The sequence below is a fragment of the Gymnoscopelus braueri genome (assembly GCF_963280865.1).
Source record: "Gymnoscopelus braueri genome assembly, chromosome: 10".
In the NCBI taxonomy this organism is placed as follows: domain Eukaryota; kingdom Metazoa; phylum Chordata; class Actinopteri; order Myctophiformes; family Myctophidae; genus Gymnoscopelus; species Gymnoscopelus braueri.
This window is the reverse complement of record NC_137611.1, coordinates 55,085,918-55,111,696: the sequence shown is the minus strand read 5'-3', so window position 1 is coordinate 55,111,696 and position 25,779 is coordinate 55,085,918. Positions and strand designations below refer to the sequence as shown.

At 40.4% G+C, this 25,779-nt stretch overlaps 2 protein-coding genes across 2 annotated transcripts in view; one reads left to right on the top strand and one right to left on the bottom strand.

Annotated features, from left to right (window-relative positions):
- lamc1 (laminin, gamma 1) overlaps positions 1-25,779 on the bottom strand; it is a 327,165-nt gene that overhangs the window by 116,143 nt on the left and 185,243 nt on the right. The gene's annotated exons all lie outside the window — the stretch shown is intronic.
- On the top strand, positions 5,081-24,927 carry LOC308093696 (NACHT, LRR and PYD domains-containing protein 1b allele 3-like; the record flags this gene model as incomplete). Its single annotated transcript, XM_080440024.1, has 7 exons — positions 5,081-5,245; positions 6,804-6,865; positions 8,953-9,167; positions 9,383-9,624; positions 10,172-10,285; positions 23,241-23,382; positions 24,490-24,927. The coding sequence occupies 7 exons, from the start codon at positions 5,081-5,083 to the stop codon at positions 24,819-24,821; spliced, it is 1,272 nt and encodes a 423-aa protein (XP_080296150.1). The 3' UTR covers positions 24,822-24,927.

Genomic DNA, 25,779 nt, shown 5'->3' with positions numbered 1-25,779 from the left:
CTTGTTTTCCTAAGCCATATGCACAATTAACGAATCTCTCTTTGTTGTCTGGGAGATTCTTCTCTGTGTCCTCATGACTCACTTGTTTCCCATCCTTAGACAGGATGAGTTGGCACTGTGCCGTATCAGGGTCCAGAGTCACATCCACTGCATACTGCCGGATCGCTTTCAGCTCTGCATCAGACAGCTTCTTCTCCATCTCTTTACCGAGTGTCTTCTGAGCCACCAACCTTAAAATATACCATCGTATCGTTACGGTCAGATCAGAGAATTATATTGGACCATAACATTGTTTATAAAGGATTAAAGGCTTATATTTTAGCTGAGTAGTACATTTATGTCTGGTTGTTTAGTGCTGTTGACATCTACATGCATTGTTGTCAGTGAGCGTAATGGAGTAATTGAGCCTGGAACTCTATAAGAAGGAATGTGTTTCTACTCTGGAGGGATTTAGAGACACGTGGAACTGTCAGTCGGACATTAATATTGTATTAATACTGGATATACTGAAATAAAACAAAAAAAGGAGAGCAAGAATCAGGAAAAACGTAGTTATTTAGTGTTTAGTTCTGACAACAACGCATCACATCAGCGAACAGATCACCAATCATCCTGAGCCTTGTAGCCATGACACACTGGTACTGTACTTCTGAAAGTTATATCTGAGAAGTTTTTTGTACAAGCAGGTGTAGAGCTAGAACGATATAAGTTAGGAAGTGAACATAAATTAGAATGCATTTAAATGAATATGTGTGTTACCTTAAATAATGAGACTTGGAAAGTGACTGCGATCCAAAGCTTTATTCTGTGCACAGAAGTCCAGTAGTCACACAGGCTGCCGAGGAAAGAGAGAGAACATGTCAGTCCGTGGCCACTTAAATACATTTGGGTACATAGTATACTGTAGGGTGTGTCTTATCTAGGGCACACACAATGCTAATGCCAGGCAGGCTGGGGGCCTGGCATTAGCCAGCCGTTGATAAATAACGACAATTGCATTGATAGCATCTTCTAGAATGTTCTTCAGCTTTGTTCACAATTCAAATCAGGCGTGGCGCCACCATTGGGCGGTAAGGGACAAGCGCCCACCCTGTATCAGCTCTAGCCTGTCCGTCCGATTTCGAATTCTGGTCCGAAATGTCCACCCACCCCCCTCCACCCCCACTTCATAATGTCACAGTCTTTTGAGTGTTGAATGTAGCTAAAGTGAATGTCTATTAATTCACACTGGTGTGAGTACCACTACATAACTATTCTTCTGCCTTCACATACGTCATGTCCTAGTATGAGCGAATAGGGGAAGGGGATCACGTAATTCCCTTGTTTGACCGCGCAAAAACTCGGATGTGTGTGTCAAAGAATGTGATTATTGGCAGAATCGCAGAAAGTTTAGAATATTTGGCGTTCCCTGCAGTACAATACTTCACCATTATGTTGCGCTATGACGAAATAAACCCACAAAATGTAACAATGTGTGCGTTCCGTAATGCAATTCCAATGGTGAAAGCTGTGTTGTTTCACCCGGTGAAGGAATGGTGGCTTCGGCCACGCCAAGAAATACCCATATGTGTGTCTCAAAGAATAGGGCCACTGAATAACCTTCACCTTACTTTCATGTTATTTTAGCTCTAGAGACCAAAGCTGTAATTCACAGATCATCCTTAATCTTAAACAGGGGCGTCATTTCCTAAAAATGTTGAGGGTGGAAAAATTGTGACCTTTATGCCCAATTTCAAAAATAACAAAAGTATCTAAAATCAGATTAATCAGCAAAAAACATTCAGAGGTGGAGGAAATATTAATGCAAAAACGTTAATTTTTGAAGCTATGGAGTGGGTATTGCCATCCCCTGGAAGAACCAGTGTTGACAGATTTTGGGAGAGAAATAAGCAACCAGGTCTATGAATACAAGCCTAAAAGAAGCGACTAGGCCACATGTGCGCAGTAAACCTATACCTATCGGATATTTTTAGAAAATAGCGATCTACAAGCTCACAATGTCGCATTGCAACACACTGTGAGTTTGTAGATAAAAATATGGAAAATGTGGAATGTTTTTGAAACATTTTAACAACACAAATATTCTATGGGGGTCCCTAGCACACACTATTTTCAGATGGGGATCCGTGGTGACTGAAAATGTTTAAGAACCACTGGTTTAAACAACATTAGGGAAGGAAGCCCAAAAAAACACAACCCACAACTACCAATATGTACAAGCAACTTTACAGAAAAACAAGCCCAAAGTCGCTTATAATAAGCAGGCTTGGCAACACTGGGAAGAACCCCAAATGCTGCTGTCCTTAAAGGAGTAGTTCACCCCCAAAAAAATACTTATTTTCTATCAATTATACACCCCATGAAGTCTTTTGAAGATTCGTTTTTGTTTTTGTCGCATTCCAAACCAATAATTTGATGAACAGCGGATGATCCCCAGTAGGAGACTCAATTGAGTCTGGTGAACTACTCCTTTAAGAACACATTTCCTCATGCCACTGCATGGATTGCCACTCACATTGGCTCGCATATAGGCTTAATCTTGTCCTGGGTGCTGTACACTCATCAGCAGATGCAGAAGTTTTTATTTTATTTTGATAAGACCTTTATTGATCCCACGAGGGAAATTCAGTCGTCCGAATGCGAAAGGTTCCCTCTTTTGACGACAGTGTTGTAACTACCACTTTGCTGGGGAAACAATGGTGCGACAATGACTTACACATCATGTTAAACCAGATAGGAATGCAACGCCTATTTTTGACACTTTGACAATGGCTATAATTCATATTTGTAACACCTGTTGTGCTCATTTGTTTAACTAAAACAATAATTGTAGTTATTGTGTTCCCTTTCTCTGTATGATGTTCTTCATCAATAGACAGATATATTGTGTTGTGTGAGTTTTAAATACCATGGGCTGTGTTGCGCTGCAGTGCAGTGGAACAATTTGTCAAAGGAAATAAAAACAACGTTTTAAAAAGCCTGTAAAATTGGCTACAAAACAGTTATTGTTTTAGTTTCTAAATAGGCTGCATTTAGCTCTACTGTCCTGCTGCTTGCTATTACTCTGATGTACTAAGTATATGCATTCTAAAAGGTAACCGGAAGACTCGCCCTAAAACATGCCCCCATTTTCTGAGCACGCAGACCGCTCGCCCCCAGCGTCCGTCCAGTCACCCAGTCGCCCCGCTGGTGCACACAACATTTTAATAAAAAAATTGTCTTACCCCTGAACAATGTCAATAGAGAGAATTTTAACACAACAATACAAATGGGCCATTGGAATGCTTTCCACCTGGAATGTTCAGATGCCAGCTGACGTGGGTTATTCCTCTGCGGAATGCTGTGTGACTGGTGTCGCTTACCGTGCATTTACTGTGCATCTGCTCCAGGCCCAGCGTTTGGGGGGGGGGGGGGCGTCGTTAACCCTTCACTGGCCCATTCAGCAAACATTCATAATTTAGCCTGGAATGTTCAGACCCCCATAAGTGAAGATTTGTTTTCAACTAAAGAAGTATTCCACATTTTACAAGATTTTGCAAATAATCAGAGGATTTGGCCTATTTTATGCCAGGGCCCCATTCTGACATCACTGGATTTGCGGGGCGACCGTTTTGACGTCACCGGATTTGTGGGGCGACCGTTTTGACGTCACCGGATTTGCGGGGCGACCGTTTTGACATGGCCGGATTTTGCGGGTGGCGACCAGTGTGACCGTAAAAATTGGCTACAAAACAGTACATTTTTACTTTTATTTTCTAAATAGATTTGCTCTACTGCCCTGCTGCTTGCTATTACTCTGATCGTATGCACTTTAAGAGTTTCAGGTCTACGCATCTTAATCATTTCAAAACAGATATTTTAATGTAGCCTACTATGTTTTAGGTACATGGCATTTATTTAAATATTTTTAATTCATTGATCGTACATTTATAATGTTTAAATGTGTATGCTTATATTTTATTGTACCGTTATGGTTCTGTTTTTAAGTTATATTGTGTCTATAGGTACGGAGGAGGACCACAATGGAAAGAAGCCCTTGTTTTTATGCTCTGTGATGCTACTTACATGACAGTATGTTGGGAAGTACTGCAGTTTCTTCTGTTTATATTGTTGACCGGATCATTCTTATCTGCCTTTTATGACTGACCGAAAGACCCGGTAGTGCAGTCAGCCTTCTACCTTGTCCTTGTACCTTATCAGCAGCCATTCAAGAGAGACGGAAGTTGGAGAGAGAGAAAGACTGGTAATACTATACTCTGTTTCATAGTAGACTGTGTTGTTTGTTGTTGTTTTTATTGTTGACCATCACCTGTATCATTGTTTTCTCCCTTTTAGAATACTATCCTGAAACACCACTTAGGGCAGCAGTCATTTTGCATCTGTGCAGGCAACAATACAGCCACTTCATACTCTTTAATCTACTGCCAGTGGTTGCCGCTATAGCTGTAAAAAAGAAAGAAGGAAAAAAAGGGTCCATTAGAGTGAACAGTTTTTCAAAACCTACTTTCACATTCCTTCAGTATGTCAATTTCTTTCCTATACTTTATAGGCTACTTATTGTACTTTTTTTACTACTTTTTTACTAAACTTTAGTTACAAGTTGCTTTGTAGGTTAGTGAATGAGACGAACAGACAGAGTATGGAATCTCTGATTTGTACTTCCAAACAAACATCAAACACACAGGTCATGTCACTTCCTTATGTCACTTCCCAATCTCCTCCCATTACCACCCAACCAATCCATTCTGAGGTGAGATACCTCCATCTAGTGTCCACCTCAGTAGATTATTATTACACCACACATTAACGACTTAAGCCCTATTTTACAGTATACTTTAGCTTTTTGAAAATAGACGATCTACAAACTCATAACGCGGTGCATCGTGCAAACTGATCGCGTCGATCAGTTTGATTATGACAAATTTGGAAAAGTTAAACATCAGCCTTTTTCCGACACTGCCAACCAGGAGGAGTCATGGAAGTATGTGGATACATACTGTTGGCTTCTATCCTGCTGACGGGGTTTGGAGCCATTCTGCTGTATTATATTCCGCTGTTACTACATGTACTAACCGGAGCCATGACAGCATCTGGAGGAGGAGCCATGGCAGGAGGATCCATGGCAGCAGCAGGCGTGGCAGCAGGAGGCATGGCAGGAGGATACATGGCAGCAGGAGGACCCTTTGTGGAATTTGTGCTAGCAGGCATGGGCATGGCAGGAGGAGGCATAGCAGGACTGTCACATGTCATAGGTACAGTAGCACTGTCACAATTGTAACATAGTTGCTTGATTGCAATTATTTGAGATAATAGCAATTAGTTTACATTAAAGGTCGTTAGAACAACTATTCCACAATCTCTGAATGCCATATAGAGTCTGGCACCTTTCATCTGTTAGTCATTTCCGTTCACGAAAATACATTCTAAAATATCGTAACATTTTATTTTTTAATTCCCATTTCTGATAAGCAGCAAGCTATGTAGGCTTTGATTATTTTGATATATATCAGGACAAATTTGCGTGATGTAAAGGTGAAACGGAAGCGGGGAGAAGGCGTCACATCCGCTTTACCTCCGGATCATTTTCAGAGCTTCCGTATTCCAGACTGTATGACCTGAAGCATTCGAAAATTGTGGGAGGGCAACAGCCTGGCTTGCAAAAATCGTCTGAATCGTTTCGATACTTCTTTTGGCTAATTCCCATCAGGGGTCGCCACAGTGGCTCATCTGCTTCCATCTGCTTCTGTTCTCTACATCTTCCTCAATCACTCCAGTCACCTGCATGTCCTCTCTCACCGCACCCATAAACCTCCTCTTTGACCTTCCTCTTCTTTCCTCCACCTCCTCTTCTCTTGCCTGGCAGCTTGGCAGAATTGTTTACATTAAGTTAGCAATTCATCTGTCTAAAAATTGCAGAAATAGGCGATTGTAAATCGATAATTTACGCTCTTTTTGAAGAAAAAAAAACTATTGAAACTATATAATTAATAATAAAGGATATGGCCTGTTCTAGCCATACTACATAGTTAATTGTTATATGTGCCCTGTGCAAACAGAAATGAAATTTTGATTTATAGTACTGTATGTTCCAACGTTGAATGCAAAAAACACAATTAAGTTTCAATGTACACAATATAGTTTCAATGTACCGATTATTCATTTTTTGATATTATACTGTTTAGACTGATGCTACAGTAGCTAGGTTCTTGGTTTACCTGTGATCCTAGATTACTGATATGAAGCACTACACTGTCTCTCTGCATTTGATGTATGTGTTTACCTTGCTTACTGTAAATCGTCTGGATTAAGACCGTCTGCTAAATGTCTAAATTGTAAGTCATTAATTGCTATTTTCACTATTTTAAAATGTTTTAAAAATAATAATGAAAAAGAAATGGTTTTGGACATAGGCCTACTCCACCTGACAGAAGAAGTGGCGTTACATGTTGGAACGATGCTAGTCGTAACAGTACAAGGATATATGACTTCAACTTCTCTGACTGTTCTTCTGCTTTCTACTCTGACCTGAGTGTGTGTGTGTGTGTGTGTGTGTGTGTGTGTGTGTGTGTGTGTGTGTGTGTGTGTGTGTGTGTGTGTGTGTGTGTGTGTGTGTGTGTGTGTGTGTGTGTGTGTGTGTGTGTCTCTTTCTAGACTCTCCTCTGATGAGGTCGATCATTCAATTGAGGTCGATCATTCAAACATGGACATTGTGAGTAAAACCCGCTCCTCTACAGAATAATCACAGACTGAACATACATCAGGACAGTTCATTGTTTGTTTCCTGTCTGCGTTCTGTCTTTCAGACCGGCTTTACACCGAGTGTGAACACAGAACAGACAGCAGAAGAGACAATCATTGAATACAGGTAACTCATCCTAAAGAGCTTAATTGGTAGAACTCGGGCTTTCTCAGTTGCAGCCCCCTCCCTTTGGAACTCACTCCCAGCTCACATCAAAGCCGACCCCACCCTTGCCCTGTTCTTGCCCCCACTTCTTCAGACTCGCATTACCCACCTATTTCCAATCCCCCTTTTTGCCTTTTAATTTTAATGTTGTTCTTTGCTTAGTTTTTAAGCCTTATTAACTAGTTTTCTCTGTTTTGTAAAGCGATTTTGAGTACCCAGAGAAGTTCTATATACATTGGATGTATTATGCAAGGGATAATCAATGGGGAGCGGGTCATTATTGAGAAATAAACCCTGATTAATTCATTTAATATTTCGTTAGTCATACACAAATTAAGTCTAACAGGATCACAAACAAAAGTTTCCATTGAGGTCCTATATATTCAATTCATCAACATAAAAATTATAATAATAATAATAAAAAAAAATAACACCAAAATACAATATCATCATAAATATAAAACACTATATGTACAGAGTAGAAAAAAAGGTGGGGGGGGGTGAACACCTTTCTAAGGAGAAGTGATAAAGGGCCTTTTCAGGCCTGTTTTAAAAGAAACCAGTGATTCTGATTCTGCTTCTGGGTTTATTTCTCAATAATGACCCGCTCCCCATTGATTATCCCGCTTATTACACAGCTACTTATAAAGAAATTAATAGATGGACCCAAAAGTAACAACAAAACGAAGGATTTCATTGCAAGTAGTACATCAATTTATGCCAGGTGCGTCCACTCCAACGCGGTCACCTCGGAAAACAACGGGAAGTGATGATAAAATAGAATACTTTTTCGGTTACAGCAGTGTCTATTTCTCGCTTCAAATGTTTTTGAAAAAACATTCATGAGAGCAATATTTAGCTGTAAATGACAGTGTGTTTGTTTACATAGCTGCCATGTTGGATACGGCACAAAATCATGCAACACAGTTTGTTATGAGCAGGTGCTCTGAGTCTTTGATTAGACATTTTGATTGATTGAATATTTTATTAGGCAAAAAATGTAAAACAGCACAGTTACATTTAAAATACTTTGTCTAACAGGTCCGTTCATAAAAGTCCTTGCGGACTTGTTTCCAATGAGGGCCTTGGTATTCAATTCATAGACATATATAGTGGCACCACAGTTCAAATATCATTACAAAAAAAAACAGCAAAGAAAAATACAAAAATAAATAAAAATAAATAACACTATGTACAACAAAAAAAAAAGGGGGGGAAAAATATGTACAAGAACAGGGGGGGGAGGGTCTGCTGTCTAACGGGAAAATGGTACTACCTCCTCTTTTGGCCTCCTGAAAGGTGATTTTTTTAAGGCTCTTTTAAATGAGCCCAGCGAACTGCATTTTTTGAGGGATGGAGTTAGACTATTCCAATCCTGGGTGGCAGTGCTGTAGAAGGAGAATTTTCCCATGTTTGTTTTATGGGTGGGTGGTACCAAGACAGCGGTCTGTTATTGAGTTCAGCGGCCATTATTCAAAAATAACACACTGCTGAATTCAGTGATTGGCCAATCAGAATCAAGCATTCAACCAAGACGTGTAATAAAACACTTTGAACCATCACTCACCACAGCTGAGTCTTCCTGTTTCCACTAACATGTTATTTCTATTCAACCAACCACTGGGATTGTAAATGAACTTGATGCAACATTATGGCAAGATGAGACCTAATGAAGTCAACACTATATTAGCTTGTTTTTTTTTGGGGGGGGGGGGGTCTCCCTGTCTCTCCAGCTCTTTAATAAACATAAAATACATTTTCAGGTGGGACACCACTCTTCATTCAATCAGAAGAAAGAACCAATTTATCAGCATTTTTATGGTGTTTTTGTCTAATCATTCCTTTTTTTATTGGTCATCACTTTTTACTTGTTTATCCAGTATCCTGTTCTCTTTGCTGATTGGATAAACCTGAACATTTATTTTCTGTTTACTAATGAGCTAACTGAACAAACTCTATAGCAATGATAACTATCACAATATAGAGCTATTTAACACTTAATTTAACATAACATATAATTTATTTAAAATGGTTGTTTTGTGTCATAGGTTCAAGTTGGCGGGGGCGGGGCTATTCCAGTGCAGTGTGACAGGGTTGGTGTTTGGAACAACAGGAGAAGGAGAAGTCCTCTACAGGACTGTTCAGTGGGATGAAAGATGGCTCCAGTCAACAGGAGGGACTCCTGCAGGGCCTCTGTTTGACATTCAGTGTCCTCAGGAATCTATCTACCAGCTACACCTGCCACACTGTGAGGTCACACCTGGTGAGGCTCTGCTCTTAGCATTGTTCATGTCCAATCATTTTAAAGTCTGACACTCTAACAGACAAAATCCTATGTGGGATGCCAGACTCATGGATATGTCTTCCTGTTGAACTGAGATGGTTGAGGCAATACTGTTAAAGAGAGAATCACACATTTCTTTTGAGGTTTTGTTTACCATAACATTTTCTTTGTAATGTTTCAATACCATTTCCCAGGTGATGACCTGTCTGTGGCCCACATCACAGATGAGGAGTTGAACTTCCTAGAAATACATAAAGTGACCAAGACGCATGTGATAGTAAATGTGACCCACCTGTCTCTGTTTGGGCTCCTGTGGAGGATTTACAACTACTTCAAACAAACCAGCGGTGAGGTTGTGCTGTTCTGTCAACCACAAAGAGGTCCGAGACGCAAACTATGGGTGTTTCTGCTGCCGAGCAATCTGCCTCTCGAAGAGGTAAAATGTGTTATATGTTAAGCATCCACCTTCACACAGTTTGAATATCTTTAGTTTAGTTTAGTTTAGTTGAAAAGCAACAACACACAGGTTGCTTCTGACAAAACCAGCTAACTCCATTGGATCCTACAACTTTCTGCTAAACCAGCTAACTCCAGCAAAGGGGGGTGGAGTTAGCTGGCTTTGCTGACTCCAGGCTCCACCCCCTTTTAACCTCCAACCTCATTGTGAGCTTGGAGGTCCATTCAGCTGTTCTTATCCATAATAAACAAAACCTCATAACTCATTACAGTAGCCTGTCAACAGTTAAAACCTACAGCATATAATAATAATAATAATAATAATAATAATAATAATAATAATAATAATAATAATAATAATAATAAAACATTATTTGTATAGCACTTATTTAAACATAGTTACAAAGTGCTTGAACAATCAAAACAGCAATCAACAACAACAATGCAATGAAATAATATATATATTACATATGCATAGATATTATGATGTAGTATTATCATGTCAAGTTGTGTTGGTGTCATCGTAGGTGAAGGCGAAGCATAAAGAGGAGGAATACATCGAGACCACCTCCAACTGTTATCTGACCCCATCCCAAGACTACAGATTGCACTGTCCTTCATATAAAGTACAACCCCAGAAGGTATCACACGTTAAAAGTACAGTACAAGCTGAGTTTATTGTCTGTTTAAACAGTCTGAGTCAGGAAAATTGATTGATTGATTGATTGACTGATGTTTTGTTGGGACTGGGATGTTTTGTTGTTTTGTTGTTTCCCTCTGGTGGAATAACTGTGTACATCACTAACCTTAAAGTTGTACAATGCAGAATCACAAATAACGATTTTTAGCAACCTCTGCTGGTCACTACCGTCACTGCATACAATTTCCCTAGTCCTCGATTACCCAGAATTCCATTCGTTTTCACCGGAAGCCGGAAGCGTTTCAAAAAGCGATCTTTTAATTGTTTTATACTATCTACGGATCGTTTCTCTTAGCCAGTGGAGCATTAGTTACCATGAGCTGTGCTTTCTTTTTCTGTTCTTTTTCGATCTTCCAATCCTACATTATCTTAAAATCAGCGTGAGGTTCCTTTTTGTTAATAGCGCGGTAGTTCCTGGCCAAACAGGAAACCGTTGCGGTAGTTCCTGAGGACGTCGGCCACGACGTCATGACGTTGGCCAGGAACGTCATTTTCCCGGGAAAGTCCCCCCCGTACACGTTCAATAGAAAATATATAAATAAAAGGCTTCCGGGGGTGAAATTCACGGAGTGGGTGTTGTGAAACTTTTGCCACTCGCAAAAGATATACAATTTAACTTTAGTTTTGTTGAAAACGTTACCTAGTATTACTTTAAGGAAACCTCTGTCCATCAGTCAGTCAGTCAGTCAGTCAGTCAGTCAGTCAGTCAGTCTCTCTGTTCCGCATGGTTCTCCTATCAGTGGGTTGAGCACTTAGGGTTGTTCTATTCATGTTTTTAATGTTGTTATACATAGGTAGAGGCCTCGTAATGGCCCCTTGGGCTTCTTGCCTCCTCCTGACACTTTTCTTTATATATTATTTGTACTATTAATTTGTATAGTTTTTACAATTTGTGATAAATAAATCAATAATCTATCGATCTCAACTTGCACACAGGCACTGACCATTAGCATATGCAGACAGTGATTAAGCCCATTTGTCACTTTCCCACAATTTAAGCTGTTTATTAGTGTTTTTGTGTAAACACCGGCGTTTCCCATTTCGGGATATGAGATCTGTCGTCATGGTTAGCCGCTGGCTACACTTGGCTTACACACACACACACACACACACACACACACACACACACACACACACACACACACACACACACACACACACACACACACACACACACACACACACACACACACACCTTAGCTGAAACAGCGTCAACATGAACTTCTCATGGTTGTGGGTGGCAACAATCAATCAATCTTTATTTCAGACTCTAATAGGTCCATATAACAAAAAAACATAAAAAAGAGACACATCTAAAAACAGACACCCTCTCCAATGTCTCCACAAACAAGAAGTACCTAATGCTGCTCTTGTTAGGCATGGTTAAAGTCATTATAATTAAATTTTTTGAACCTTCATCATAAAATGAATATAATCAATCATAAAACTGTACATCAGATTCCTGAGAACAGCATCTAGAGTGGGAACACCACTATTCACAAACAATTGCCTGGCACTTGTTCACCTCGGGAGCCTCAGCAGGATTCTGATTCCACGTCAGGTCATAAGTGACCAGGCTGTCTCGCACACGCATGCACGCACGCACACGCACGCACAAGGGTTTCCGCTCGGCATTTTTTGGGCCGGCCACCATGGCCGGCAGGATTATATTTTACCGGCCAAAGAATAAATTTACCAGCCATATTATAATTAACGTCACATGCGTGTTTGCACTGCTGTCATGCACCCAACTGATTGGGCTCATTACACCTTGTTACGTTTGCTGCGCTTTGAAGTATAATCTGTGTGGCAACACCGTGGATTCAAGCCGTGGAGCAACGCAAGCCTTTAGTGAGAATGTTAGGACAAAGGAGACATCAAGTCCGAGGTGATAAGGTTTCTCTCCTTTCTTTTATTTGTCGACAAGGAGAATCCAGAATGGTGACTGCAAGGGTCCAGAAACGCAGCACACCGCTACTCTCCAAACAACATGTTTATATACAGTAGATTCGAAAGAGACGCTGTTTAACAAGAGCTCCTCCTCTGTCTCTTCTCAGCCAATCGGGAGCTGAACCGTCGTGGCCGGGCGGACAGCTACTGCGCATAATATTCTAGATCACACAGTACAAGGGAGTCAATTTAGCAATATCTACTTTCAGTACAGAACCATATTTCACAATGAAGTTTTGTTATTAGATTAATACTTTGTACAACATACACTTTAGAATGATACCAGGAATTACATTTTTATTCATCTGTAAACAATAGTTAACTTTAAAAGCTTTAATGACACAGCATCCATTCATGTGAATACGTTTTACTTCTCCTGGCTTTTACCTATATTAAACCTACACAGGCCATAGTTAAATACTTTTGTTCATTTTAACTTCAGTATATATTTTCACATTTCGACCCAGTACCTTAACTGAGTCTGTAGCTCTGTTCTTAAAACAGGGCTGGGGGAGACACTGACTCTCACAGACATGTTAAATAGGTCCACATGGTGCCGGGCTTCAAACGAAGTGAATACAATGAGACAAAAGCTTTCTAGTCCAGGTGAAAACACATGCTTCTTTTGTTATCCAAAGTGAGGTGTTGTCTTGGTCACAGAGGCTGTCTTTACACTGTAAATGGCCAGGTATCCCCCACTCTTCACCTGTCCTGCCTTTTGGGGAACATTGGGCAGACTTCTATATTTTTAACTAATTCTGTGTACTAATTAAATAAGTGGAGTTCTGGCTCATTTTAGGTATGATTATGGCTGGACGATATACTTCATAAACCCCTCTCGGAAGACTTATAACGTCTTCCGTAATTCAGAGCTCGGGCGAAAGAAGATATCTTTCAGCACAAAATCATAATCCAAACCTCTGACTGGAAAACAACCTGCAAAAACGATTAGTTTATACCCCTCTTGATTGTAGAATGGTACCTATACAAAGCCACAAAATAAAACCAAAACACTTCATTAAATAAACCAATTAATATCATCCAGAATCTGTACCTCAGTTCAACCTGCAAAAAGACATCATGAATACATTATGACATGTGGTTTACATAAGGGACTGCGCGCTTACAGAAGGACAATTTTCTGTTTTTTCTCCTCTTTTTTCGCTTAAACTAACAAACGCAATTCTTCTTCTTCCTGTATTTAGGGAATGTTCAGTCCTTGAAGCAAAAACTGTTCACAGCTTGGGGCAAGAAAAAGAAAAAGGGTTGAAAGTGATGAAGATCTTCGTTATCTGCGTCAAAGGGCATAGGGTATGGGCGTGATGTGTCATTCTTCAAGAGACACACCAGCTTTCTGACACGTGCATGGAATCCCCTTGACCTGGACACCCGTTGTCCTCGATCTGTAGATTTGAAGGTTTACACTGCTTCTGTGAGGTCACACCCTGGGCTCCTGTAGAGCTGACTGGGGGAGGTAGAATCCCTTCCTGGTGTGCAGCTGTCTCACTTTGGCAGCAGAAACAGTGTTGGGTAGAGGTTGTCTCATAGCCGCTGTCATCTCCACCAACATGATTCGTTCGACCTCTCATCGACACCTGGTTCTGCAGCCTGAGTCCTCTGACAGCCGTTCTCCTCAGCAGCTCTCCATCTATTAGCACGAGAACATTTGGGGAAAAACGTCCCTACTCTTTCCTAGAAAGTACAACATGCACCTACCCACCTCAATACACACACACAAGAGGTGTTACTCATTCACTCAATTTTAGTTCATGCAAAGATATTAGTGTAGGTCATAAAAAACTCAAACTTAAATATTAATCTGGCCTATGAACTGGTCAATTTGTTCCAAAAAATACTATGTCCAAAACCCCAATTTTTAAATGTTTCCCTTTATACCTCCCCTCTTGAGACATAAGGCAATAATAATGGACATTATGTCTCATCAAACCCCAGAAGATCAATAAAGAACTGAAGTTCTCCTGAAAAGAATGTCATACGGACGTGTTATATGTTTCATTTCTCCACGGTTTCTCATTACTGACAACAATTTATCATTTGTGTATGCTCACCGAACCAGTTTACTGGATCTATCCCAATCCACACCTTACTGTGGAAATGGTTAAACAATTTAGTCCTAATTTTTACAATAGTTTTACACGAAATTCCTGTGACACTTTCCTATAGCAGGACAGAAATACAAGTGTCAAAAAAAGAAAAGACCAGCAGCATCTCCAGCTCCTCCCAACAATCCATCCTATACTAGGTTCAGAATTTGTACAATTTAGTCAACCACCTGAAAGCATATTAGACTCTATGATAAATCTCCAATTAGAATATGGACAGTGATCAGTATTATGTTTCAAAATAGGTAGAAAATGAAAGTTGCTGCTTTTTTTTTTTTTTTTTTTTTTTCATCAAGCCATAGTCTGATCATGTCAAATGTCTCTAGCCATGTATCGTCTTGTCATCCATGCGGCAGGGAGCAATAACTGAAGTGGGTTGCCCGGATAGTGGACAATCTCGTGCATAATGATCCATCTGATAACATCTGTAACACCGCTTGCCCATGGCTCCAGACAAACGTTTGGACATACGACGTAGTCGATCTGTACCTTGCAGTGCAGGTACCGGGGGCACCCGTGGCACCAACTCTGACTCATTCCATTGCATGTAAGGGGTGAGAGTCTGCTGTGGTGCAGACTGATAGCCACCTGGATGAAGGAATGTGGGGATCGGCCGTTGACAGACTGTGTGTACCTGTAGCACCACCCGGTCGACTCCCTGGGGTGAAGTCGGAACACCACTTTGCCTAGGACCAGAGACAGACGGCTTGAAACCTGGTGAAAACTGTGGGGTACCTTGAAGAGCGGGGGCTGAACGTGGAGCAATGGGGTTGACAGCCGGTGGTGTTTGGTTACACTGGCGCCAAGCATGTCCATATTCCTGACAGATGTAGCACAGCCCTCTGAATGGACCTCTCTGACGTCGTCGTAACGGCGTAGGGTTTGCTTGTCCGTCACCTATTTCCTGGACACCTGCTGTACCTCTGCTCTTCGGGTCTTGTCTCGCCAAATCAACCACTGCTCCAGCTCCCAGCCCATCTCGTAGTCCACTGTCACTGCAATGCCCTGTGTCCAGGGCTGACAATTGGTCGATAGGTTTCTCACCCGGTGGCGTAGTGGGATCAGAAGATGAAACGCTCTTCTCAGCTGGTTCTGGGTGCACCTGTGCGGTTGTCATTCTGGCTTGGTATCTTACATAAGCCTCATTTAATTTTTTACCCTTTTTGAAAAACAATTTAAACACTGTATTCTCCTTTGCCCCTGTGTCTGAGCAATCTTTCTGATATGCTCTGGCAAGCATTCCTAATGTGTCAATAATTTCTGGGTCGAATATGCTGTCTTGTGGCCAAGGCCCAGAAAATTTTGGCCAATTATCCTCCCATTGTCCCAAAATCATATTGATCACGTCAATGAAAGAATCATTTTGTTCCAAGGAACTCTGCTGCTGCCCCATAATTATTGATCAAATATCCAAATGATATTAAATCACAATTATTGTTACGTTATCTCAACCTCTATAGGTGTTCCCCTCTGGAATCAGATCTTACTTACAATATGGTTATTCTTTATCTAAAAATCACACACAAATCATAAATGTCTTGAGTCCCCAACGGACCTCTGTCAGTACCTTAAGAACAGTTTTGAAGGAGTATTGATATGAGAATATTATAATGCAAGTGTGACGTGTCTTTATCACTCAGCACACACGTGAGTTAACCCAATAGTGTTGCTCATATATCCTAAGTATAACAGTATAGAACTATAAGTGTGTGTATGTATGAACGATAATTAAAGATTAAATTACTTCAAAAGCTTACTTGAACTGTCTCTTAATATTCCAAATCAAATATAAGACAAATGTTTGAATTTGTATAAATTTGTAAGTCTGGTCAATACATTACTTTAATCCCAGACATGAACCGTCCTCTATTAGCCAGGACTGGAAACAACTCGAATGTGGCGCTCCCCTCCCACGGAAAGCTATTGATAGACATGAATGGATTAAATTAGAAAAAAAATAATCATGCAGTACAGACAACCAACATTAGATCATGCAGTACAAACAAACAACATTAATCCATGCAGTACAGACAAACAACATTAATCATGCACACTTAGACACCATAGAATACCAATAGGCTGAATAACTTGTTAGATAAAGACTGTTAAAAGAAGAGTTAACTCTATAAGTCAGAAATGTTAAAACACTAACGAGCACAAACCCTCCAAGCTTCTCATTCATACAGTGAAAATGCAACCTTCGTCTCGACCACTAGGTGGAGTCAGTCAAATGTTTGGACGTGTCAATCACTGGAAGGGGCGGTTTCATGAATACACACCACTCCCACTGGAAGACATGTCCCCACACACTAACCTAAATATATCTCTCAACCACCAGAGGGCGACAATCGACGAACTAAAATGAGAACACAATGTTCTGTAGTTCTGAGTTCTACCTTTGTGGTAGAAAACTACAACTCCCAAAATGTCTACTTGGGAAAGAGATGGACACTTCCTGTTCAGACGTCATAACTAACGCTATGTACACAAAATAATTCAAGTGGGGATTATTTTTTACAAACAGTTAAAAAAAATTAACAGATTCCAACTTACTTCTTTGAAAAGATACTAATCACTAAATCTTCAATTATGTACACGGTCGTTCCGACGTTTATAGGAAAAAAACATCTTAAAACGTGCACTCAAAAACGGTGACCTATACTTTTACATTCAGTATGAGCGAATTCGTCAGTCTTAAAAATAGCCACTCTAGGCTTCACAAAATTCTAATAGTATAATAGCTGCTTCTAGCAGCCAGGAGACTGCGACTGCCTTTATCCAAAAACATCAGTCAAATAGCATAGAACAGCACCTCAGCAAAGAATTCGAACCAATACACCTCTGTACTAGTACAAATAAAATTAAGGTATTCTCAGTCTGTCAAAGTAATATATAGTATCGCTCAGCCAAACGGCCAATACACTAAAAAACTTTTAACTTAACACCCAACCTTAATTACCACCCTTTTGAACTCAGCCAAAAATAAGCATCACTTACGACCTAGTCAACCAAAATGTAATACTTCCATGAATTAAAACACACAGATTGTACCACACCTGTTTGACCTATTAAATAACATAATTTGTCCAAATGCTGCCACAAATGTTACCTAAATAATCGACCCTTGGCATATCTAAAAAATAACATTGACTCCGTCGAGTCCCTAGCGTCCCAGGTTAGTTTTTTTCTCAGAAAAGTAGCCTTAAGTCAATACAAGGAGGAACAAAATTATAGCGAACATCCAGTTAAATTATTAAATTAAATCTGTTGTGTCTAAAACACAAAACGGACCGAATTCAAATCTTTTTCACACTTCTATTCCTTATTATCATTATTAGTATAGTACTCAACACAATACTTTAGCACAAATCGAAATAATTAACCTACTCCTATGTATTTATTACTACATTTAACAATTATTTTCGTCCTGTTTTCACAACTACATTCAACAATCCAAAAGGATCATTTTCATTGTTTTTAGGCCTAAATAGTCACATCTATGTAATTTCAACACGAGTCCTAGATAATAATTTCATACTATTTGTCAGCTTCATCATCCCCTGACAACACATAAAACAATTGAAATGTGTCGAAAATGGATACCAACACGCCAATAAGTCATTTGTGTCACCACCACAAATACACCCATTGAAAAATTAATCATGGGAAAGCCATTTGCATCAACACTGCAAATAAACTCACATTAAAACCATCTGCATCAACACTGCAAATAAACTCACATTAAAGAATGACTTCGAGTTTACGCGACCAGCGCATAATGCCTAACTCATCCAACAACACTGCATCAACAATTCACATCACAACTAAGTGCTTCAATCACCACAACAGACACATTCCGAACTCATCCAGCACAAGCCTACATCACAACACAAAGCATCAAACACATACTTGAGCACAGCTACCAACCGGCAAACCGAAACAACTTCACAGAACCATAAGTCTCAACAATGGAAATACTACGAAATTAAATAAAGGCCACACCACTTCTGCACATGCATAATAGCAGCCAACCTTAAATTGTAACAATGTTATAAGTGAAAAGAAATAAAGAAAATACAATTTAAACCACACACACCATAGCCGTGCTACTATGAATGCAGTAAAAACAGCATATAGAAACAATGGAAGTCTATTAGAAGGGGAGAATTATATTAACCAAGCTATCCTAAAATATCACACGCATGTAAATGGCTTAAGGCACAATTCACCCAATATGAAGATTAGGTTTCCTGTGGCAAACGCCTTGTGAAAGAGCTCACAATATTTGTAGCCTACAAGCTGTGAAATAAATCATGAAAAGCCAATCAAAATAAAGAAACTACACAAAGACTTGTGAAAAGAAAAGAGAATAGGGGAAATAAAGCAGACGCATAACAAGCCTACAAAACAAAGGTCCCTAAAACTACAAAGCAAGATGGCCGAAAAAACCGCAAAACAATGGAGCTATAGCTTTTTAAAATCTGATCTCAGCACCAAACGTAATCACCAAAGGACAATTATCACACGCCGAAGCCCAACAAAATATGCTTCACCCGTGTGTCTAAGAAAGGCGAAAAAAATTCAGGCCTACTACAAATCCAATCGCCATTACCCACAAGATAATAACGGTTATAAGCAGCACACAGTGTAATTATGAATGGGAGATGTAGAACTATAAACGAAAGATTCCGTGCTCTTGTAAATGCACAAAGATATTTCAAATAAGCACTAAGAACTAGCAAAAGCTAGCAAGAAAAGAAAAAAGAAAGGAGTCAGAAGAAACACAGACATGAGCTGTGTTTTGACAAAGAGAGCACAATGGAAGAAAATGAGAAATAGCCAGCCAAATTTTCATGCAGAGAACTGTGTAACCTTAGTCACACCTAACAATAAGAGCATGTTTTTTAGTAAAAAAACACAAAGTGTCATGCAGAGTCACTTTACAAGCCCCAACCATAAACGCAACGTATTTCGCAAGTATTCCTAGACAGAAACAAAACATCAATTCGCCAAAAACATTACCTACATACTTTTGAAATATAACCATACAGCGACACGATCACACTTTTTCCAAGGGAAAGGTCCGAGTATGATGGGACGTTGAATAACTCCCACTCTTCGCAACTCGAACAATGACTTCAAAGAAAGTATATATCTGCCGCTGAACTAAAAATCCTGCCTCTTAAGCCAACCGCACCTACATACAGTGGCACTCCTTACACATCTATCATAGACATTTTACGGGCTAAGTATCACACGAAGTATACCGCGCGCCTATGTCTCTGAACGCAGTGCACCGCGCTCAGAGCTTATAACAGGGTCTACGTAAAAAAATAAACATGGCATCCCAGACGCCACACATAAGCACTGAGTGTTGGCTTTATACGCTCACGCTCAAAACTAATATCATTGATTGTCCGACTTCATACGTCAGTGCGTCGCAGTTCCCGAACGCATTTCGAGTACACACAATTTGCCACTAAACACTCCATACCATTATAACAACTCATTGGATGAGGGAAGAGCAGCCAAGCAAGGTCCGACTTGAGATCCCCCGGTCTCAATCTGCAGTATCAAGATACGCTGAAGTCATATAATATGAAAGTCCCTGCGTCCTATTCATGCGCATAACGAGCGTATCCTGTTACCAGATATATTGACCGCCTTACCAATGTAAAAACAAAACAAACAAACAAAAACAAACCGCATGAATCCTCTAAGAAGACCCACCCAACTTGTCTATTGTACTCCAAAAGTACTCCCTTATCACCACGGCTCCCCCTAAATTCATACACCCCCCCCCAAAGGCAGCGTACCCACGAGCGTGCACACAAAATACAAGGTTCTTTAACGAATATCCCCTTAGAAAAAACCATCGTAAGAACTGTGGCTAAGCAACTCACCGTTTTGAGAAGAATTCAAACTCCACAGACCCACAAATAGTCCTCTCCAGCGGATAGTTAAAACCGTCTGCCGACAACGCCAATTGAAGTATAATCTGTGTGGAACACTGTGGATTAAAGCCGTGGAGCAACGCAAGCCTTTAGTGAGAATGTTAGGACAAAGGAGACATCAAGTCCGAGGTGATAAGGTTTCTCTCCTTTCTTTTATTTGTCGACAAGGAGAATCCAGAATGGTGACTGCAAGGGTCCAGAAACGCAGCACACCGCTACTCTCCAAACAACATGTTTATATACAGTAGATTCGAAAGAGACGCTGTTTAACAAGAGCTCCTCCTCTGTCTCTTCTCAGCCAATCGGGAGCTGAACCGTCGTGGCCGGGCGGACAGCTACTGCGCATAATATTCTAGATCACACAGTACAAGGGAGTCAATTTAGCAATATCTACTTTCAGTACAGAACCATATTTCACAATGAAGTTTTGTTATTAGATTAATACTTTGTACAACATACACTTTAGAATGATACCAGGAATTACATTTTTATTCATCTGTAAACAATAGTTAACTTTAAAAGCTTTAATGACACAGCATCCATTCATGTGAATACGTTTTACTTCTCCTGGCTTTTACCTATATTAAACCTACACAGGCCATAGTTAAATACTTTTGTTCATTTTAACTTCAGTATATATTTTCACATTTCGACCCAGTACCTTAACTGAGTCTGTAGCTCTGTTCTTAAAACAGGGCTGGGGGAGACACTGACTCTCACAGACATGTTAAATAGGTCCACATGGTGCCGGGCTTCAAACGAAGTGAATACAATGAGACAAAAGCTTTCTAGTCCAGGTGAAAACACATGCTTCTTTTGTTATCCAAAGTGAGGTGTTGTCTTGGTCACAGAGGCTGTCTTTACACTGTAAATGGCCAGGTATCCCCCACTCTTCACCTGTCCTGCCTTTTGGGGAACATTGGGCAGACTTCTATATTTTTAACTAATTCTGTGTACTAATTAAATAAGTGGAGTTCTGGCTCATTTTAGGTATGATTATGGCTGGACGATATACTTCAGCTTCTTTCCACTTTATCACAGATGCAATCTGTTCCTGTTTTTATAGATAACTAAATTATATGATCTACTATATCATGCAGAGATGTCGCTTGCCAAAAATGAAATGAATAAAGTGGGCATGAGTGAACTGCTGCGTGACGAATACCAAAACGTCCGCTCGCGGCGGCTCGCCCCAAAACACGGTCGCACACGGTCGCCCCGGTATTCGCCTGGCAGGGTATTCCTAAACAAACATATCAGTAAACTATGCCTAAACCTAACCTTATTCCTATCCTAATCTTAACCTCAGTAAAACTCTAATCCTAAACCTATTTCTACCCTTATCCTCAGTAAAACAAATACAAGAATACAAGAACCACTGGTCCGCCTGAACAATGGGGGCGACGGTGTTTTGGGGCGAGTCCTAATAACCCTGCGGGCTGTGGTTTCCCTGCGCAACACCGTCGCATAGTATAAACAAATTAATATATATTTTGGGCTTTACATCGATTCTCATTCAACCTTGATATGCAAAAGTAGGTTTTGCTAACGTGAATTATATGTGTCATGATATATGTGGCCTTGCACGAGGTTGATTACTTGCCTCTATAGTTGCTTTCACCAACATTCACCACTTTATCCATTGCAGACAGACAGTCACTGTGCTTGCATAATATCCACGACCCACACGTGTTCGGGTCCCTTTATCGACAATTGGGTCCGGCTTGGTTCAGATTCTATCACCTCGGAAAATCCCGGTTCTGTTTATCAACACCCGAGCGAACCACTCTGTCTAGTGTCTACTCAGCGCTGAAAGACACAGCCGTGTCTCTCAGCTCAGTGTTGTGTCATATCAAAAATAGCAGACATACAAGCTCACAACGCGACGCGTTGCGACGTGCTGTGAGCTTGTAGCTCTGATATTTTCAACGCGCGACACCATCGTACAACGAATAGGCTATTCTATAACTGCAGCGCAGAGCAGGCTGTCGGAATTAAACCACACAGTCAGATCATGATAAAAACTTTAAATGATTATGATTTTAATGGTTGTAGCCAACTACTTTATCCAAATAATAATATTAATAATAGGCTTAAATGATAACAGCATTTTCCCAACCGGCCACGGTGGCCGGTGGTGTTTATATTTACCGGCCAATTAAACATTTTACCGGTCAATGGCCGGTAAATACCGGCTAACGGAATCCCTGGCACGCACACGCACACACACAAACACACTCACCAATAGGAATAAATCACTGTCCAAAACTATGCATACCGAGTGCATAGCCCAAAAGTCTGCATATAGTTTGCCTGCGCACATCGCCGGGTATGGACTAGTAAAAGTAATTGACTAGTATCTAGTCATTAGATACTAGATACTAGGTCCTGTGGACCGTACACATTTTAATATGTGATACTCTTTCCTCCACTCATAGACATTTAGGGCTAATAAAATGAGCAGCGAGAGGATGTGTTTTGCTAGGTCTGTTTAGGATGATCAGGATGTGCAGGCGTAATCTAAATGGCATTGAAAAAGGTGCCCCTGACAATATTTCTACTTCTGCAAGTACTAGTATTATTAATACTGACTGCAAATCACTACTTGCACTACTAAAGTAATAGAATGCAATAGTTAACTAGTTCCAAAGGAATATATAGATGTATTTTACAATCTGTAAAATACATCCAAAAAATTGTGCCTCAGTATTTCTTCCCTGTCTGCCTCACCACAAGCAGAACTTTAGGTTCCTTTGCTTATATGTATACCTGTTCCACTGAAGAGCACCTGTATTGAGCCACTGTGATTGAAACCAGGCAGCGCTTCCTTTTTCTGTTTCATGTTAACTATTGTTCTCTCTGTTTTCAGGCTGTGAAATATCGTCTGAACTTTGGACCAAATTTCTTTCCAACATTTGAGGTGAAGTTGGATCTCAATGCAGAAGATGTTTGTTTGACCTTAATGGGACCTGAGAACAACCTGGTCTGGCAGGTAGACATTGAGCTGAAAGGTAAGGGCAGAGTTGTTCAGTTTAATTCAATTATAGGATGTACTAGGCGCTTGGGTGGCGCAGTGGTAAAGTATCTTCCTACCACCTCGGAGATTGTGGGTTTATTAGTACATTGTTAATTCCCTCAAAGCACAGACAGACACGAGTGGTTTCCCTGCAAGAGGGTTCATTTGAAGGCTTCTCTTCAAATCACGCTCCAAATCCACCGTGAAAACTAAACAATAACATATTAGACCATGTTGAATTAACACAAAATAATATCATGCACAGCATGTAAAATATATTTTTTTACCAAAGTAAAATACAGACAACTAAACGCTCGTGCCCACTGTTGGGGCTGTTCTGTCAGGCTGCACTCACACATACAGGTACAAGCAGCAACATGTCAGCAAATACTGCAGGAAAATGGGCCAACACAAGATAATACTGGGTAAAAAATAAAAACTTGATGATATAAAATAATTACGTTTAAAAAGCACAGACAAGACCCACTTCCTTCTGTAAAAGGAAATTGGCAGCAAATAACCTTAGCAGCAGTGAGGGATGTACAATAGGGGGCGCTTAGAATTGGGGGTGGGGGGGGGGATTTAGTATCACATAGACGTTTTGATAGAATATACATTTATACTGTTTTCTTTTTTACGTAGCAGCAATGGAGGGAATGTTCAGAATTAGGGGGATAGGGCAAATATAATATCAGCTAAACCAGGGGTCTTCAGCGTTTTTCAGGCAAAGGACCCCTTAGCTGAGAGAGAGATGAAGCAGGGACCCCCACTATTGTATAATATAGTTTTGCAGATTAAATATTGTCATAGATTTCATAGATAGCTCACACATGCTGTAGTATGGGGCACTACAGCATGTGTCTAACATTTCAAATACCCATAACTCGGTGACCATGCTCCGATACACTTACCATAGAGATGCAGATAGACAGACAGAGGAGCCGATAGGCCTTTTTTTAATCCTGCGGGGATCACAAGGCAGCACAGCAGTTAAGTTACAGCTACAGTGAGTGACAGAAGTACTGAGAGATACAGTCATAGGAAGCACCGTGTTGCACTGCGTGTGTAATATAACTTAAACAAGAAATACATTTTCCTCCAGATTGCCGTCCAGCTTCTCCCAGTCAGTCAAACATGCTGACGGCGATGACATCATCACAGGAAGTGGAGGAGACGTTCCGGTTCAGGCGGACAGAGTTCATAACACGAGTCACAGAGCCAGTGCTCCACAGTCTGCTGGACCAGCTGCTGGATGAGAGGGTTCTGAACGACGAGGAGATGACCTCCATCAGAGCCCAGAGGTACAGGGAGGAGGAAGCCAGGTGCTTCTTCGACATGCTGAAGAAAAAGGGCAGCAAAGCATGTTCAAAGATGATGGACGCGCTTCATCATCTGGATCCCAACCTTTATGAAGTGCTGACGGGAGCAGACTGACCATCATCAGCCATCTGCTCCGCTGGGCAGGAACGCTCACTGACTGTGTCTAAACGGACGTACCAAGGTTGTTATGGTTTTCCATTTTTCATTGGTTTTAATTTGACTTTGTCTTTTCAATTTCAGGTTAGTTTTTCGGATTGCTATTTTAGTTTTTGAAAAGTTAGTTTTTATTGGAGTTAGCTTTTTTATTGTAATATGGATTAGTCAGGACAAAAATTGCAAAAATCGCAGATCTACAAGGTCTCAACGTGTCACATCGTAACACATTGTGAGATTGTAGATCCACATTTTTCTGTCAAAGACTAAAAAATGAAGGACATTTTTTCGTTTGTTTTGTAAACACAGAATCTTTTCCGGGTTGTTGTTTTTTTTTGTTTTTTTTATTCTAGTTTTTGTTATTTTGTTAGTTTTAGTATCATAACCTTGGGAAGTACAGGAAGTGTTGCTCATGGAAGTTACGCTGTTTACATTGTGCAGAAATATCTATACATCAACAAATCTCTGTATCTTTCTGTCTTTGGACCATATATGTCCATGTATGGAGATCCCTGATGTCATCATCATTGTGTCACAGTACTGACATTTCCAAATACTATGATAACTGATAATGGATACTGCACTAAGTACTCTGACAACAGAGGGGCATCAGCCTAGTAATGGTAATGTTCATCTACTGTATGTGCATATTATGTGCATGAGCCCCCGGGCCCCCCGCATATCTCTAGAACCATTGGACCAATCAACTTCAAACCTGGCGTGTATACGCCGAAGACCCAAGGGAGTGGGAAGTCAGTCTGATCACAAATCCACAAATCTCTGTATCAGTCAGTCTGTCTGTCTGTACCTTTTATGCCCATATATGAATGTCATCAACACATGATGTCATAATACTGACATCATAGACCGGCCTCAAAGTACTATAACAATGGGTACTGCACTAAGTACGGGTACAACG